Consider the following 18,058-nt stretch of genomic DNA (forward strand, 5'->3'; position numbering starts at 1 on the left):
TCAGCCAAAGCCCTCAGGCACCTTCTCTCACCGGGAATCCTGTGCAGGTCCCAGAAAGCGGCTCACCTGTCTTGTCGGTGAGTAAGTACGAAATCCTGCCCAGCTGCTCGGGAATCGTGCTGGAGCGAACCACAGTCCCGGGGATTTTCGAGTCCCTTCGAATCACCCAGCTGTACACGATCTTGCCCATGTCCAGGTTCACGCGCAAACTAGTCACAAAACCAGGACAAACAGGTTAACAGGACAGATGTAAGGCTCCTTGGATCTTTATAAAAACATGGACTCTAAACACATTAGTGCCATCGCATCCGGACTCACTCCCTGCAGACGCACACTGCCGGAGCTGAACGCAGACTCAGCGAGAGCCAGAACCACTGTCAAGTCACACACAGAACAAATCCGTTATTGTTCCGAAGCTCATGTTATGGACTGAAGTCACTTAAAATACAGAAAGGGTAGTGGTTTCCGTCTTCACCTTTTAGAAAAATTACTGATCCCTTAAGCTAATGTGTTTTTGATGCTATATTCATTTTTTTAATTATGGTAAAATATACACAACAGAAAATTTACCATTCTACAGTACTGAGCTGAATTCACATTGTTATCAGCCATCAGCATCATCCACCTCCACAACTCCAATCTTCCCAAACTGAAATTTCACACCCAGTCAACAATAACGTCCCATTCCCCACCAACCCTAGCCCCAGCAGCCCCTGGCAACCAGCACTCTACTTACGTTTCTATGAATTTGACTACTTTTTTTTTTTTTTTTGAGATGAAGTCTCACTCTGTTGTTCAGGCTGGAGTGCCGTGGTGCTATTTCAGCTCACCACAACCTTTGCCTCCCAGGTTCAAGCGATTCTCGTGCCTCAGCCTTCAGAGTAGATGGGATTACAGGCATGTGCCACCATGCCTGGCTAATTTTTTGTATTTTTAGTAGAGATGTGGTTACACCATGTTGCCCAGGCTGTTCTCAAACTCCTGGGCTCAAGCGATCCACCTGTCTTGGCCTCCCAAGGCGCTGGGATTACAGACGTGAGCCACCACACCTGGCCGGAACTTAACTAACTTAGATACTGCATGTAAGTTGAATCATACACTTTTTCTGGCCTTTTGGGGGGTTTATTTGTCTGGCTTACTTTGCTTAGCATAACAATCTTAAGGTTCACCCACACTGCAAGGTGCATTAGAATTTCCTCCCTTTTGAAGGCTGAAAACTATTCCATTGTATGTATTATATTCATTTTGAAATTTAACTTTATTGCACCAAGTAAACAGAAGTCTTCAAATTAATTGATCATCCTATAAACTAATCAAATTGCTTGCCATTTTACTGGCTAGCCTTGGGCCATATGAAGAGTCGATTCACCAATTTTTACTCACGTTACAGACACAACTTTGAAGGCTACTGTGTCACTTAGATCACACCATGAATACTTGTTTGGCTCACAGTCAAGTCACTAACATGGATGTATTTATCCTCTGAATCCACCATCCAGAGCACACTGACTTGGGCACAATCCCCCTCTCTTTGTCACACTGTTTTACACAAAACCACAATCTCTGTCCCCAGAAAAAGACAAATTCTCACCAAGATGATCTAAATATGCAAAACAGCAAGACAAAATATAAGATAATATATCAAGTATAAAAGAGAGTATAAGCACTGAAAGTTTCAGGGAAAAAGATACGTAGTTTAATATTTACTGATTATTATGGGGAAAAAGTACAAATAGAACAATATGGGGAAAAGCAGATTGCTAACCCACATCACAGAGAAGCTCTAAAAAATGATGGGCCACCCATACAAGTGATGAGAAATGTTATTCAAAACACACTCTGCTCCAATTTTTTTGTAAAAGCAGATTTTGGTAGGCCAAAATCCCCTTTTTCTAAAATCAAAAGCACTCTAGAAAAAAGTATATCCCAAAGTATTAACAATGATTATCACTTGGTAGTGAGAGCAGAGGTGATTTATGTTTTATTCTTTTGCTAATACAGGTCTTCATTTTTTTCTACTATGAAAATCTATTCTTTATATCACTTTAAAAAACCAGGTCAGGCACAGTAGTTCATGCTTGTAACCCCAGCACTTTGGGAAGCTGAGGCGGGTGGATCACTTGAGGTCAGGAGTTCTAGACCAGCCTGGCCCACATGGTGAAACACCATCTCTACTAAAAATATAAAAAATAGCCAGGCATGGTGGCAGGAGCCTGTAATTCCAGCTACTCGGGAGGCTAAGGGAGGAGAATCGCTTGAACCCAGGAGGTGGAGGCTGCAGTGAGCTGAGATCACACCACTGCACTCCGGCCTGGGTGACAGAGCAAGACTTCATCTCAAAAATAAAATAAATAAATAACCATTTATTCAACCTCCAAATCAGGTAGGCAAATGATTGGCATGTGCCACCAAGCTTTCATTGCACATCTACAGCAGACACTGCTGTCAATCACAACACCATTTCCCTTTGAGCCCATATTCAGGCTCAGAATCCTTCTTAACACAGCAGTCCCAACAGCCACTATCAACCTTGCAGAGCTGGCTGATGACAGGAGTTCTAAATGGCATCCCTAGTATAGACTGCTCAAGGCAAGGAAAGATCCCTGATTCAAGAAAGGATGGCTTATGGAGGAATGTGATCTTCCGGTGCTAAGCCTCAGTGTGGTCCACACTCCTGATTCTGATTGCTTTTGCTTCTCACTCTACAAAAAGATCTGCTCCTTTTAAAAGCCGACGGGCATGGTGGCTCACACCTATAATCCCAGCACTTTGGGAGGCTGAGTCAGGCAGATCACCTGAGGTCAGGAGTTCAAGACCAGCTGGCCAACATGGTGAAAACCCATCTCTACTAAAAATACGAAAATTAGCCAGGTGTGGTGGTGCATGCCTGTAATCCCAGCTACTTGGGATGCTGAGACAGGAGAATCACTTGAACCCAGGAGGTGGAGGTTGCGGTGAGCCGAGATCGTGCCACTGCCCTCCAGCCTGGGCGATAAGAGCAAAACTTCATCTCGAATAATAATAATAATAATAAAAGCCACAGAATTATCACCTTTGAAAGAGTAAAGAGAAGAAGACGTCATGGCAGCCAAACTCAAGCTTGTCGCCTGCTTACCTAATGGGGATGATGTTGGAAAACAAGAGGAGGAAGCGGATGATCTGCAGGTACCAACGACCTGCAAAGTGCTGAAGGGCAACCATGACCAGCGAGACCACCACCAGGGCACCAAAGAGGATCTTGGTGAGGCAGTTCACTTCCAAGTCGAACAGGCCGATCTGTGGGACGAAGCACAAACCGGGGCTTGAGATTAGCTGGAGCAACTCACAGCCTGCCAGAGAGCCAGTCCTTCCCCCACAAACACCTCTACCCCAGGTAGGACAGTGGGACCCATCGATCCTCATATCTTTGGTCTATGAACACTGTGCTTCCATGGGCTGGAGTTCATAACAGGCATCCAAGGGAACTCAAAGAATTCTGAAAATTCAAAAAAATGTTTACAACTAACGAAGATTTACACTTGGAAATATCTCAGCGAGTTACTGCTGCGCTGGTTGGTTGTGCACTGCATAGCCTCTACCACCCTGCATAATGCCTTGGCCTTGTAAAATGACTCAGATCCTAAATTCAGAGCACCCTACCCAACACCAACTCGGTAGTGCCTGAAAGTCTAGGGCACCCGCCAGCGGTGGAAACCTAATTTTCAGGTGATGCATTAATGGACGTTATTATTTTATTATTTATTTAATTAATTTATTTATTTAGAGATGGAGTCTCGCTTTGTCACCCAGGCTGAAGTGCAAGGGCGCAATCTCGGCTCACACCTCCTGGGTTCAGGCGATTCTCCTGCCTCAGCCTCCCGATCAGCTGGGACTATGGCGCCTGCCACCCCACCTGGCTAATTTTTGTATTTTCAGTAGAGACAGCGTTTCACCATGTTGGCCAGGCTGGTCTCAACTCCTGGCCTCAGGTGATCCACCTGCCTCGGCCTCCCAAAGTGCTGGGATTACAGGTGTGAGCCACCGCGCCTGGCCCTGGACATTATTATTTTAATAATAACACACTTATTTTCATGTATAGTCTTTTAAAAAGTAGCAAATCATATCCACAACTTCACAGAAATATGCCCCAGGATAAGGCTAAAACATTAAACAAACGATTTTATCGTTGTAGTGATGGCTGTAACGTCTAATGGTAGAGTGACCATGACGGAAATTTAGGAGACACAGCATTCCTTCCTGCTATTGACAAAAGACATTATTCCGTAATGTTCTGACTCTTAAAAATTGGAGGAGGGGTAAGCTGAGACGGCGGGTCACGGTTTGAATCACATAGGCCTGCCCGGTCCTCACTGTGTAGCCTGGACAGTGCATGGTGCTTCCTGAAGCCGTTTCTCACAGATAAAGGAAGCACGGCACTCGCAGGGCTGTTATGAGGATGAAATGAGATGCATGTGAAGGCTGAAACACAAGACGTGCAAACAGCACGTGCTCTGTAGTTTAACCTAAAAGCACAAAAAATGCTGGGTGCCATGGCTCACACCTGTAATCCCAGCACTTTGGGAGGCCGAGGCGGGAGGATCACTTGAGGTCCGGTGCTTGAGACCAGCCTGCCCAACACAGTGAAATCCCATCTCTACTATAAATACAAAAATTAGTCAGGCATGGTTGTACATGCCTGTAGTCCCAGCTACTCAGGAGGCGGAGGTGGCAGGATCGCTTGAGCCCAGGAGGCAGAGGTTACAGTGAGCCAAAATTGAGCCATTGCATTCCTGCATGGGCAGCAAAGCGAGACCCTGACTCAAAAAAAAAAAAAAAAAAAAGGCACAAAAAATGTCATATATCCACAGATATGTGACTACATGTTTATGTATTGTATTATATATGTGTATGTATATGTATTTATGTGTATACACACACGCATATGCATAAAAAGATAATGTCTGTATAAATATCACTCTTAGGTGTCCCTATTTTAATATCTCGTCACTCACCCACCAGAACCAACCAGCCCACGGCTGGTCAATGCACCCCATGACCTCGTACACACCTTACTTCGGGGATTTGAGGTATTCATGACACTCCGGAGTTCTCTGCCAGTGTAAAGAACAACACCCACAACAGTACCTAAAATGGAAAAAAAAAAAGAAAAGTAATATTAATAGAGACAGGCAAGCTTGCAGACAGAAGAGTCTGATCCTTTTGAGAGACTGGTTTCTTTTTTTTCTTTTTCTTTTTTTTTTTTTTTTTTTGAGACAGAGTCTTGCTCTGTTGCCCAGGCTGGAGTCTGGAGTGCAGTGGTGCAACATGGGCTCACTGAAAGCCTCCCGGGTTCAAGCGATTCTCCTGCCTTAGTCTCCCGAATAACTGGGATTACAGGCATGCACCACCATGCCTGGCTAATTTTTGGTTTTATTATTATTATTATTATTTTTGAGACGGAGTTTCACTCTTGTTGTCCAGGCTACAGTGCAATGGTGCGATCTCTGCTTACTGCAACCTCTACCTCCTGGGTTCAAGCAATTCTCCTGCCTCAGCCTCCCGAGTAGCTGGGATTACAGGCATCTGCCACCACACCCAGCTAATTTTTGTATTTTCAGTAGAGACAGGGTTTCACCATGTTGGCTAGGCTGGTCTTGAACTCCTGACTTCAACTGATCCATCTGCCTCGGCCTCCCAAAGTGCTGGGATTACAGGCATGAGCCACCACGCCCAGTCCCTTTTTTTGGAGAGAGGGTCTTACTCTGTTGCCCAGGCTAGAATGCAGTGGCACAATCACATTAATGGCTCACTGCAGCTTCAACATCCTGGGTTCAAGCGATCCTCCCACCTCAGCCTCCTGAGTAGCTGGGATCACAGGCACATGCCACCATGCTTGGCTAATTTTTGTGTTTTTTGTAGAAATGAGGTCTCACTAGCTGGGACCACAGGCACATGCTACCATGCTTGGCTAATTTTTGTGTTTTTTGTAGAAATGAGGTCTCACTACGTTGCCCAGGCTGGTCTTGAATTCCTGGGTTCGAGTGATCCTCCCACCTTGGCCTCCCAAAGTGCTTGGATTACAGGCATGAGCCACGTCACCCGACCTAGAGACCATGTTCAAAACCCAACAGCCACACTATGAGAACATCATAGGTTTTACATTAGAGCCAAACCAAGGGCCAAACCAATGATCTGTGGCTACACTGACCAACAGAACAGCCACTAACCACTGAAAACCCTTTAAGTTTAAATTCAGTCAAATTAAATACAGCGCCCACCCTCCCTAGCCCATTTCACGGCCACACGAGCTAGGAGCTACCTCATGGAACAGTGAAGACCCAGAGCCTTCTCCTTACCGCAAAACCTGTACCGGTGAATGCTGGTCTACAGGACCCAGCGGCTTCTAACGGAAGGAGACTAGGGAAAGGGGTGGCTTGCCCTTTGTGCCCCCGGTCATAGAGGCTTTCAGAGGTGCCTAGAACATTCCTACCTTCATCAGCTATTATGGAAACTTGGAAAGAGATGCTTCTTTTTAGAGCACATTCTTCCTGCTCAGCCTGATCCCTTTCAGCCTAACTTACCCATTTGGGGGACGCCTGTCCCAAGGACAACTCTTTCCTAAGAACTCCCACCCCTTCTAGCCCCCAGGCACAACAAGAAAAAGCATCAATCCTTCGAATTGTAAATTGTTGACAATTTACTGAAGAAATAAACATGGCCAGTGAACAAGAGGAAAATGCTCAATCTAGGAAATAATCAAAAAATGCAAAATACACCATTTTTATCCCAATTAGACTGGCAAAAATTCAAAAAACTGAGAACCACCAAGGTTAGCCAACAGCGGGGAAAGTAAATCCTGTCATACACACTGCTGGCCGACGTGCACACGGGTGTGATCTATTTTGGAGAGAAATTTGGCAGTATCTGTCAAAATTTTACTTCTCTCCCCTTCTCAGTGTGTGCCAAGAAAATCAACACAGCGGGAAACATAGAGAATAAAGAAGGAAACCAAGAAATACTGCATCACAGGGAGTGAGCGGTGCTAGGCTGAAAGTCAAGTCAAGCGGAGAAACAGGCAGGACCGGGTGGCGGGGCAGGGGGCAGGAGGCGGAGGGGGCAGGCAGTTCGTACTGTCTCCGTTCACGTCATCTGAGCCGAAACTTGGAACACGAAGGAGCCAGCCCTGCCAAGCTCTCAGGGAAGATCCCAGGAATACAAGCAATTTGGTCTCTGCTGGAAAGAGAAAACACCTTCCCTCTCTGTGCTCTCTCCCCCTCCCCCTCAGGAGACACAAAAATCCAAAAAGGCTGAAGCACATCTGCGGTAAAGAGCCCACCCCCAAATGCAGCGCGGGGACCACATCTTGGACAAAGAGCCCTAGGAGGAGACGCTGAAGTCCCTCCAGGCTCTAACACACTCAGCCAGGCAAACAATGTTCTCCAGGACAATGCAGTTCCCTTCCAGGGTGGCTCCCAGCAGATGGCAGGCCAGGGAGAGCTTGTGGTAGCTTCTCGGCAGATGGCAGGCTCCTGTGAACACAGGCAGCCCCTCCCTTCAGGCCCCTGTCACCACAGCAGATGGCTGGACAGTGGGAGTCGAGCCCAGGCTGAGCTTGGGATGACCACACAACCGCTGCATCCACTCCTAAGCAGATGCAGCTCAGCCTCAATCCCCAGAGGTCAGGGTTAGAGAGGGCCCCAGTAACAAGGAGGACCCCAAAGGGAGTGTCTCCCACACCTGGCCTGGCCAACCTTGATGCCATCAGATGCTGCTGAAAATGGCCTTTCCCATCCCATGCCTTCTTGTGCTTAGGACACAGGCTCTGCCTCCACAAGATCCAAACCCCAGCCTCGTCCTCAGTGAGGCCACCACCTGGAGAGGATGCACACAACGGATGCGCATTGGCTTGGTCTGCACGGTGCTTTCAAGGTTCTGAATAACTGGCCACTTTTAAATTCAGGAGCCTGCCTATTAAAAAAAAAAAAAAAAAGAGGCCAGGCACAGTGGCTCCCACCTGTAATCCCAGCACTTTGGGAGGCTGAGGCAGGTGGATCACCTGAGGTCAGGAGATCTCAGGTTGAGACCAGCCTGGCCGACGTGGCAAAACCCCATCTCTACTAAAAATATAAAAATCAGCCCGGCGTGGTGGCACATGCCTATAATTCCAGCTACTTGGGAGGCTGAGGCAGGAGAACTGCTTGAACCCGGGAGGCGGAGGTTGCAGTGAGCCAATATCACGCCACTGCACTCCAGCCTGGGTGACGGACTGAGACTCTGTCTAGGAAAAAAAAAAGAAAAAAAAATCTTAAAAAAGAGATCTCTGGCTTTTCCTGGAAGAGTGGAAGATCTGATGACACTGAGTCCACGTTCCTCGTGCTACACCCAGTGAGTGTTGACGAACAACCACTTCTTAGACACGTGCTCTGAGCTCACCATGGTCCCCATCCGCCACTATCCACTCCTTTAAATCCCCTGCCCAATTTGTAACTGTTGACCCGAAAGTATCCACCCCTAGGCCTCTGGTCCCCTCCTTCCCCTGCTGTCACCTCTGCAGTCCCTCCTTGCTCTCAAGGTTCTCTTCACTCCCACCCTCTGCAGCCTGCAGGCCACGCAGCCCTTTCCATTCTCCCAGCCAGTGTCCATCTGGTTTCTCCAAAAGGCCAAGAGGTCACGGTCAGGCATTTCACAGAGTTCTACTGACTCTCTGGAACAGTGTGGTGCTGCCTTGGGGTCAGGGCTATTCTGTGACCCCTTTGTTCCTCATCCATGACAAAATAAATGCTGAACCCGAGAATCAGCATTTGGAAATGTTTTTTTTTTTTTTTTTTTTTTTTTTTTTTGAGACGGAGTCTCACTCTGTCGCCCAGGCTGGAGTGCAGTGGTATGATCTCGGCTCACTGCAAGCTCCGCCTCCCGAGTAGCTGGGACTACAGGCGCCCGCCACCACGCCCAGCTAATTTTTTGTATTTTTAGTAGAGATGGGGTTTCACCGTGTTGGCCAGGATGGTCTCTATCTCCTGACCTCGTGATCCGCCCACCTCGGCCTCCCAAAGTGCTGAGATTACAGGCGTGAGCCACCGCGCCTGGCTGGAATTTTTATAGCAATTAAATACTGCTGCAATATTCGGGCATGTGATCAGAGGAGTCCTCTCATCAAATGGGGTATAGACCATGGAGGCACTATCAAACTGTTGTGGGCCAGGCACGGTGGCTCATGCTTATATTCCCAGCACTTTGGGGGGCTGAGGCAGGTGGATCACTTGAGGTCAGGAGTTCGAGACCAGCCTGGCCAACATGGTGAAATCCCGTCTCCACTAAAAATATAAAAATTATGCAGGTGTGGTGATGGGCGCCTGTAATCCCAGCTACTGGGGAGGCCAACGCAGAAGAATAGCTTGAACCCGGGAGGTGGAAGTTGCAGTGAGCCGAGATCGCACCACTGCACTCCAGCCTGAGTGACAGAGTGAGACTCTGTCTCAAAAAAAAACTGTTGTGGCAAGGTGCACATAGTGTGGCTGCATATTACTCACGCACAGAGGCAGGACCACAAATCAATCTTCTACACAATAGGGGGAAAACCCAACAAACCGGTCCCCCTCCACTAAAAGCCTGAGAAGGGTTTTTAGAACAGGGCTAGAGCACCAGTTCTTCTCACCTTCTAAGAGGTGGCTGTTCCTCAACCTAGGCTCTGTAACATTCAGGCCACCTTCTCTGGCAAGCCCCTGGTCCTCCTCCATCCCTTCCCTTATCCATCACTCTTGTGCTGCCTCAGCCTTGCAGCCCTGCATTGGCTACCATGGCAACCACATCTTCTACAAACTGATGCCAGCTGATGCAGCTGGATCTCAGCACTGCTTGGCAAGCTTTTTTCTTTTTTTAAAAACTTCCAACAGGTAACAGCAGACCTGTTATCTGTTATCTGTAACCGAGAGGCAGGAGTTACATCCCATAGGGAACACAGAAGTGAAATCTCACATAGTTAAGATGACTCTTGCTGGCTGTTCCTTGTGCTGAGAACTAGAAGGCAATGGCTTATGTTTACATTAGAATCAGAGGGCAATTAGATGTCTACTCAGTGAGATGCAGGGGAAACTGAGGCCAATTAAGGAAGCAGTCAATGCCCAGATGCTCATACTGACTCCAAATCATACACCGACTAAGGGGCAGGGCAGGCAATGCCATCAGATCACTGCTGTGCTCTCTCTCTCCTACTCACCCCCCAAAATAACCGAGCACACAGAGAGGAATTCAGACAAGGGATCTTTAACTCCACAAGGCATCTCCCATGAACTGTCTGAAATATCTTTCCTCTTCAAGATGCCAGTTTGCCTTCCACTCTCCTCCTCCCAGGAGATGACCTCTCCAAGGCGTGTGACCTTGAGCAAGTTGCTTAGCCTGAGGCTCAGTGCCTCATCCCATTAAATGTCCTCGTGTAATGTTATGAGACCAAATCAAGAGAATGGCAGCAAAACAGTTCGTCGATTAAAAGTAACTGATAATGAAGACGTAATTAGTACTGCTCATCTCTGAGATTAAGACTGACAAGCGGCCTTTCCAACATTGCTCCTTCCACCTCAGGTTTCTCTGCATTTTCAGCTCAACTATTTTCCTTTTTACTGGTTTCAAAGGAAATACAAAAAACTCTCTCCCATTTCTTCTATAGCCCATCCTAAATTTTTTTTTTTTTTTTGAGGAGTCTCACTCTGTCACCTAGGCTGGAGTGCAGTGGTGCAATTTCGGCTCACTGCAAGCTCCACTTCCCAGGTGCAAGCAATTCTCCTGCCTCAGCCTCCCAAGTAGCTGGGACTACAGGTGCGTGCTACCACGCCTGGCTAATTTTTGTATTTTTAGTAGAGATGAGGTTTCACCATGTTGGTCAGGCTGGTCTCGAACTCCTGACCTCAAGTGATCCACCCGCCTCAGTCTCCCAAAGTGCTGAGAGTACAGGTGTGAGCCACCACGCCTGGCCTCCATCCTAAACCTCCAATATACCATAAATCCCATGTTGTGGGCATAGGCATCTGTCTCTTAAGGCACTACCACAGCACTGGGACCGGCAATGGATCTCAACACAGAACAGGTGCACTCTTGCTACATGAAAAGGAGGAAGGAAGAAGAAAATCACCAAAAGGAAAAACAAACAGGCATATGAAAATGCATTTATTACTGAAATGTTAACATTTTCAGTAGCCAAGGTGGTGGTTACCCTTGGGCGGGTGTTGGGGGAGCTAGAAGGGAGTGGAGGGGAGCTTCTTCGGGGCTGGGAAGTGATAACACCCTGTTCCTTGATCTGGGTGCTAGCCACACAAATGTTAACTGTGTTAAAATCCATCAAGCACAGGGTGGAAGGAGGGTGAGGATCAGAGAACACTATCTACTGGGTACTATGCTTACTGCCTGGGTGACAATATCATCTGTACACCAAACTCCCGCAACATGCAATTTGCCCGTGTGACAAATCTGCACGTGTACCCCCAAACCTAAAACAAAAGTTGGAAAGAAAAAAAAATCCACCAAGCACTATGTTTAGGATTTTCTGTGTGTGTACTATCCTTCCACAAAAGGTTTAGAAAAGAAGAAGAAATGGTGAACTGTCCACAAAAAATGAAGTACATCCTATTCATGTGGCTGTCTAGTAAGGAGACGGGCACGTGACAGGCAGTCATGAATTTCCAGCCCCGCCTACGCCAGATGAAACAGGACATGACAACTTTACCCTCATCTTGTTCTCATCACCTTTAACACCTCTCTGTTCCACCCAAAGACACAAGCATTTGACACAGACATCCTCTACTCTAAAGTGTGTTGCTTTTCATTGTATCCTTTTTTTTTTTTTTTTTGAGACAGAGTTTCCCCCCTGTGGCCCAGGCTTGGGGTGCAACAACGCGCCTGTAGTCCCAGCTACTCGGGAGGCTGAGGCCAGAGAATGGCATGAACCTGGGAGGTGGAGCTTGCAGTGAGCCAAAATCACACCACTGCACTCCAGCCTGGGCGACTGAGCAAGACTCCATCTCAGAAAAAAATGGTGCAACTTCTGCTTCCTGGGTTTAAGTGATTCTCCCACCTCAGCCTCCTGAGTAGCTGAGATTACAGGCACGGGCCACCACACCCAGCTAATTTTTTGTATTTTTAGTAGAGATGGGGTTTTACCACATTGGCCAGCCTGGTCTTGAACTCCTGACCTCAGGTGATCCACCCACATTGGCCTCCCAAAGTGCTGGGATTACAGGCCTGAGTCACTGCATTCAAGACGAGCCTGACCAACATGGTAAAACCTCATCTTTACTAAAAATACAAAAAATTAGCCAGGCGTGCTGGCTCACACCTGTAATCCTAGAACTTTGGGAGGCTGAGGCGGGTGGATCACGAGGTCAGGAGATCGAGACCACCCTGGCTAACGCAGTGAACCCCGTCCCTACTAAAAATACAAAAAATTAGCCGGCCTGGTGGCAGGCGCCTATAGTCCCAGCTACTTCGGAGGCTGAGGCAGAAGAATGGTGTGAACCTGGGAGGCGGAGCTTGCAGTGAGCCAAAATCACGCCACTGCACTCCAGCCTGGGCGACTGAGCAAGACTCCGTCTCAGAAAATAATAATAATAAAAAATAATAATAATAATAATAATAAAAAATAGGGTCTTGCTCTGTCACCCAAACTGGAGTACACTGATGATCACAGCTCACTGCAGCCTTGACCTCCAAGCTCAAGCAATCCTCCCACCTCAGCCTCCTATATAGCTAGGACCAAAGTCACACAACACAACACCTGGATAATGTTATCTTTTGTTTTTTTAATTTATTGTTTTTTGAGACAGAGTCTCACTCTGTCACCCAGGCTGGAGTGCAGTAGCACGACCTCAGCTCACTGCAAGCTCCGTCTCCCGGGTTCACACCATTCTCCTGCCTCAGCCTCCCACGTAGCTGGGACTACAGGTGCCTGCCACCAGGATGGCTAATTTTTTGTATTTTTAGTAGGGACGGGGTTCACTGTGTCAGCCAGGATGGTCTCGATCTCCTGACATTGTGATCCGCCCGCCTCAGCCTCCCAAAGTGCTGGGATCATAGGCATGAGCCACTGCGCCCGGCCATGTTTTATTTTTTGTAGAGATGGGTTTTCATCATGTTGCCTGGGCTGGTCTCAAACTCCTGAACTCAAGCAATCCTCCTGCCTTGGTCTCCCAAAGTGCTAGGATTACAGGTGTGAGCTACTGCGCCCAGCCTCATTTTACACTTTCATTCCCCGTAAGGCTGCTTGTTCACACAGGGCCAGACACGCAGACTGGGCCTAAAGGTCTGGAGCCTGGAGTCTGACCTGAGGTAGTATTCCCTTGCCAGTTAGTTCTCCTAACTCTATTCCTTAAACCAAGTATTTTAATATAAGACTATATAAACACTCCAAAAAAAGTCAGTGGATATTTTTATAATTTTAGAGCAGAGAAAATTTTCTTAGCACGGCACAAAAAACAGAAACCATAAACAAAAGACCCCAGCCTGGGCAACATGACAAAACTCCGTCTCTACAAAACATACAAAAAGTTAGCCAGGTGTGGTGAGGTGTGCCTATAGTCCCAGCTATTCAAGAGGCTGAGGTGGGAGAATCATTTGAACCCGGGAGGTCGAGGCTGCAGTGAGCCCTGATCATGTCACTGCACTACAACCTGGGAGACAGATCAAGACCCTGTTTTGAAAAGAAAAAAAGATCAATAGGTCTGACTAGATAAAAACTGCAAACTTTAGTTCCAAAATACTAATGAGATCAAGTGAAACAGTCATTGCAATTAAGTCAACAAATAAAAGATTAACATTCTTATGACATAAACAATTCTTACAAATTATTTTTTTAAAACCCATAAGCAGAAAAAATAGACACGGGACACAAACTGGCCATTCACACATATATTTAAGAAAATACAAATAAATAGTAAGCATAAAGGAAGATGTTTGTACAAATAATTTTTCTAAAGGCAAATCAATATGTTAACATTTGTCCAATATCTATCACATGTGCAAAAATTAAAAAGTCAGACAAACACACTGCTGGCTAGGTACACATATAAGTTAAGACTATCAGGTGCCAGGAGGCAGAGTCTGGAGAATGGCATGTAACCGGGAGGCGGAGGTTGCAGTGAGCCAAGATTACAACACTGCACTCTAGCCTGGGCAACAGTGCAAGACTCCATCACAAAAAAAAAAAAAAAAATTATCAGGAGAAGAGGCAAGTTTGCTGGGTGAATCAAAACATAAAATGCACATGCCCTTCCAACAGCAATCCTGTTTCTATGAAAACATAGGCACATGCCTGTAATCTCAGCACTTTAAGAGGCCGAGGCAGGTGGATCATGAGGTCAGGAGTTTGAGACCAGCCTGAGAAACATGGTGAAATCTCATCTCTACTAAAAATACAAAAACAATTAGCTGGGCGTGGTAGCAGGCCCCTGTAATCCCAGCTACTTGGGAGGCTGAGGCAGGAGAATCACTTGAACTCGGGAAGGTGGAGGTTGCAGTGAGCTGAGATCACGACACTACACTCCAGCCTGGGAAAGGAGGAGGAGGAAAGGACAGGACAGGACAGGACAGGACAGGACACGACAGGACAGGAAAGGAAAAAATGTAGGCAATACCAAAATTTAGAATTTCTATATGGTAAAAGAAAATAAAGCCCATCACAAACAAAAACAAAAGACAAACAAAAAACTGAAAAAATATTTATAATCCACAACAAGTGTAAGTTTGAGATTCTTTCCTCTATAAGGCATCCTAACAAAGTAATGAGAAAAAGAACTACAAAGGAAAGCAGATAGACCAGAATATTAAGAATTAGCTGACAGGTAGAAAGACGTTCAACTATATTTGCAATTAAATCAAAATTAAAACAGTAGGCTGGGCGCGGTGGCTCATGCCTGTAACCCCAGAACTTTGGGAGGCTGAGGTGGGCAGATCACCTGAGGTCAGGAGTTCGAGACCAGCCTGGCCAACATGGTGAAATCCCACCTTTACTAAAAATACAAAAATTAGCTGGGGGTGGTTGCACACACCTGTAATCCCAGCTACTGGAGAGGCTGAGGCAGAAGAATCACTTGAACCCGGAAGGCAGAGGTTGCAGTGAACCAAGATGGGTGCCACTGCACTCCAGCCTGGGTGACAGAGACAGAGACACTCTTTTTTTTTTTTTTTTGTAAGCCAACTAGTAACTTACAAAGAAACAAAACAGACAGATGCAAAGATGAACACCTGCCAGGTAATCTAGGAAATTCAAACTGAGATACTTATTTTTCAGTCAAATTATCAAAGAATAAAATGTAATTAATTATTTGTTAATAAATGACTTGAAAGTGGGAAAAAATTGGTTCAGGTGACATGGGTGGAAAGTGGCGAGGAGGGGCGGGATGTGAACATCTGCATGCTGCGTGCCCTGGGTGGCTGCGCTCAGGCGTGGCCCAGGCATGACCGTGCAGAATGTCTCGCTCTTTAGTCATCAGGGGGCCTGAGAGATGTTCCAAAGTATGATGAAAACAAAGGCAGGCAGTGGAAATAAAATGTGGCAAAAGAACCTCAAGAGAGAGTGCATCTCTGCCTATTTGTATTAAGTAGTGCACGTGTGGATGGTGACACATGGTACTCTGGGGATAGTTTGTGCTGCTTCGTTCCCTCTCCTTGCCACACAGGATCCTAATCGAGTGTCTACTGGACTAAAGAGCGACAAAGAAGGAACAGGCAAGGTGGTTTACACCTATGATCCCAGCATTTTGGCTGAAGCAGAAGGATCATGTGAGTCTGAGAGTTTGAGACTTGGAACAGTGAGACCCCCATCTCTAAAAAAGTACTTAAAAATTAGCTGGGCATGGTGGCATGCACTTGTAGTCCCAGCTGTTTGGGAGGCTGAGGCAGGAGGACTGCTTGAGCCCAGGAGTTAGAGGCTGCAGCGAGCCATGATTGCATCCCTGCACTCCAGCCTGGGTGACAGAATAAGACCCTGTCTCAAAAGAAAAAAAAAAAAAAATGAATGAATGAATGAATGAAAGAGAGAAGCAACCAGCAGAGGAAAATGGCTTGATGGTGGGGAGTGGAGAATACTATGTCTGAAGAATGGAAAAAATTGATTCCTCTAATAGTAAAGACAGAAAGTCACCAGCAGTAGAATTATAATACTAATTATACTATTAAGTTAATGATATCACAAAATGTAAGAAAATGATGGCTACACAGTAAGTTCTGTTTCTGGAGCAAAGTGCCTAGGTTCAAGTTCCAACTCTGCCTTTTACCTGCTGTGTGACCTCAGAGCAAGTTACTTAACCTCACTCAGCCTCAGTGCCGTCATCTGCAGAATGGGCATAATATGAATAATAGTATCTACCCTCACGGTGCCTTTAGGAGGGTTAAGTGCAGTGTGTAACACACATAAGCACCCAGCACAGGGCCTGACACATGGGCTGCATGCCGCTGATGTTAACCACTGCTATCAGGGGTCATATTCAGCCCATGCAGTCACGATCAGTGTCATCCCAGCACTGAAAGACACCAATGGGCCAGGCGCAGTGGCTCATGTCTGTAATCCCAGCACTTAGGGAGGCTGAGGTGGGTGGATCACTTGAGGTCAGAAGTTTGAGACCAGCCTGGCCAACATGGTGAAATCCCATCTCTACTAAAAATACAAAAACTAGCCAGCGTGGTGGTACGGGCCTATAATTCCAGCTACTTGGGAGACTGAGACACAAGAATTGCTTGAACCCGGGGGGCAGAGGTTACAGTGAGCCAAGATTGTGCCACTGTGCTCCAGCCTAGGTGACAGAGTAAGACCTTGTCTCAAAAAAAGAGAAAAAGAAAAAGAAAAGCACCAATATCCACTTCCTCTTGGTGTTTAAACACAGAAGCTCCAGCTCAATCAGGCCCACGCCCTTTCCTAGGGCCCCAGTGCCGGCAGTCCCAGCGCAACATACCCTACAAACACAACCTCCAGCCAGAACATCCAGGCTGCCTCCAGCTCTGGGACAGATTAGAATGTCAATCTGAAGAGGCAATTACAGCTATTCCCAGCGTGGACGCTGCAAAAAGGTCCACAGGCCATGCCAGCTTCTCCCCCAGGCGTCTCTAAGTGTCCAAACTGCAATTAGATGTCAGTTTAATTCCCTGGAGGTGTCGGAACAAGTGGAAAATGCCATTTGAACGAGCACTCCTTTTACCAACTGACAGATGATTATTCTAATTACGAAAGGATTTTCTTTCCTTTTCAAATTGCTACCACATTCCTCGAAATGGCGCCTTACCTGATGCGACCACGGTGCCAGCCCACAGCGTGTTCTCTATGCTCAGGCTCTCGCTGATCGGGGGGTCGCTGTCTTCCTGGAAAAGACCAAACGGACACACGTTCACCCTGCACGGCTTCCCTGGAATCCACAGGCAGCTTCAAGCCTGGTCCGCTCGCGATAGAAAGAGAGGCTCCCCCTGAGGAAACTGGGGGCCCGGTTTGGAAGCCGACGGCTCCACCATGGGGGGAGGGCCGAGCTCTTCCACCATTGCCCTTGGGGTTTTCACCTCCCACAAAAATACGTGAAAAAGTTGGCCTGTGATTTAAGAAGCGCGGGCCTCTCAGCACTGAAAAATGTTTTACGAGGTAAGAATCAAAATGTAAAAGCAAACCAATTAGGCTGTTTGCAGGGCAACTTTGTTTGTGGCTTATAGAAAGAGAACGTGGACAATGTAATGTGGGTTCTAGAAATCTGTCAACCCATATTCCTAAAATCATTTTTTTTTTTTTTTTGAGATGGAGTCTTACTCTGCCACCCAGGCTGGAGTGCAGTGGTGCGATCTTGGCCCACTGCAACCTCCACCTCCCAGGTTCAAGCAATTCTCCTGACCTCAGGAGATCCGCCTACCTCAGCCTCCCAAAGTGCTGGGATTACAGGTGTGAGCCACCACACCAGGCCTCCTAAAACAAATTAAATCCAAATTTAATTTCTCTTCTGAAAGGTCTGGAAGTGGCTTAAAAATTATGAAAACGGCAGATAGGATTTGTATGAATAAAAGATGACCAAAGTTGGGTACGGTGGCTCACGCCTGTAATCCCAACACTTTGGGAGGCCAA

General features: G+C 46.8%; 1 protein-coding gene across 4 annotated transcripts in view; it reads right to left on the reverse strand.

Moving 5' to 3' along the window:
* The window catches only part of ATP9A (ATPase phospholipid transporting 9A (putative)), a 167,912-nt gene that overhangs the window by 72,492 nt on the left and 77,362 nt on the right, over positions 1-18,058 (reverse strand). For all 4 annotated transcript variants that reach the window (XM_045363135.3, XM_045363136.2, XM_065523316.1 and 1 more), the window contains exons 9-12: positions 17,241-17,316; positions 5,048-5,124; positions 3,116-3,276; positions 67-209 (exon numbers count right to left, since the gene is read on the reverse strand). In XM_045363135.3, the coding sequence (XP_045219070.1) occupies positions 67-209; positions 3,116-3,276; positions 5,048-5,124; positions 17,241-17,316 (457 nt within the window). The remainder of the gene's footprint in view (positions 1-66; positions 210-3,115; positions 3,277-5,047; positions 5,125-17,240; positions 17,317-18,058) is intronic.

Source organism: Macaca fascicularis, chromosome 10, assembly GCF_037993035.2.
Source record: "Macaca fascicularis isolate 582-1 chromosome 10, T2T-MFA8v1.1".
Lineage (NCBI taxonomy): Eukaryota > Metazoa > Chordata > Mammalia > Primates > Cercopithecidae > Macaca > Macaca fascicularis.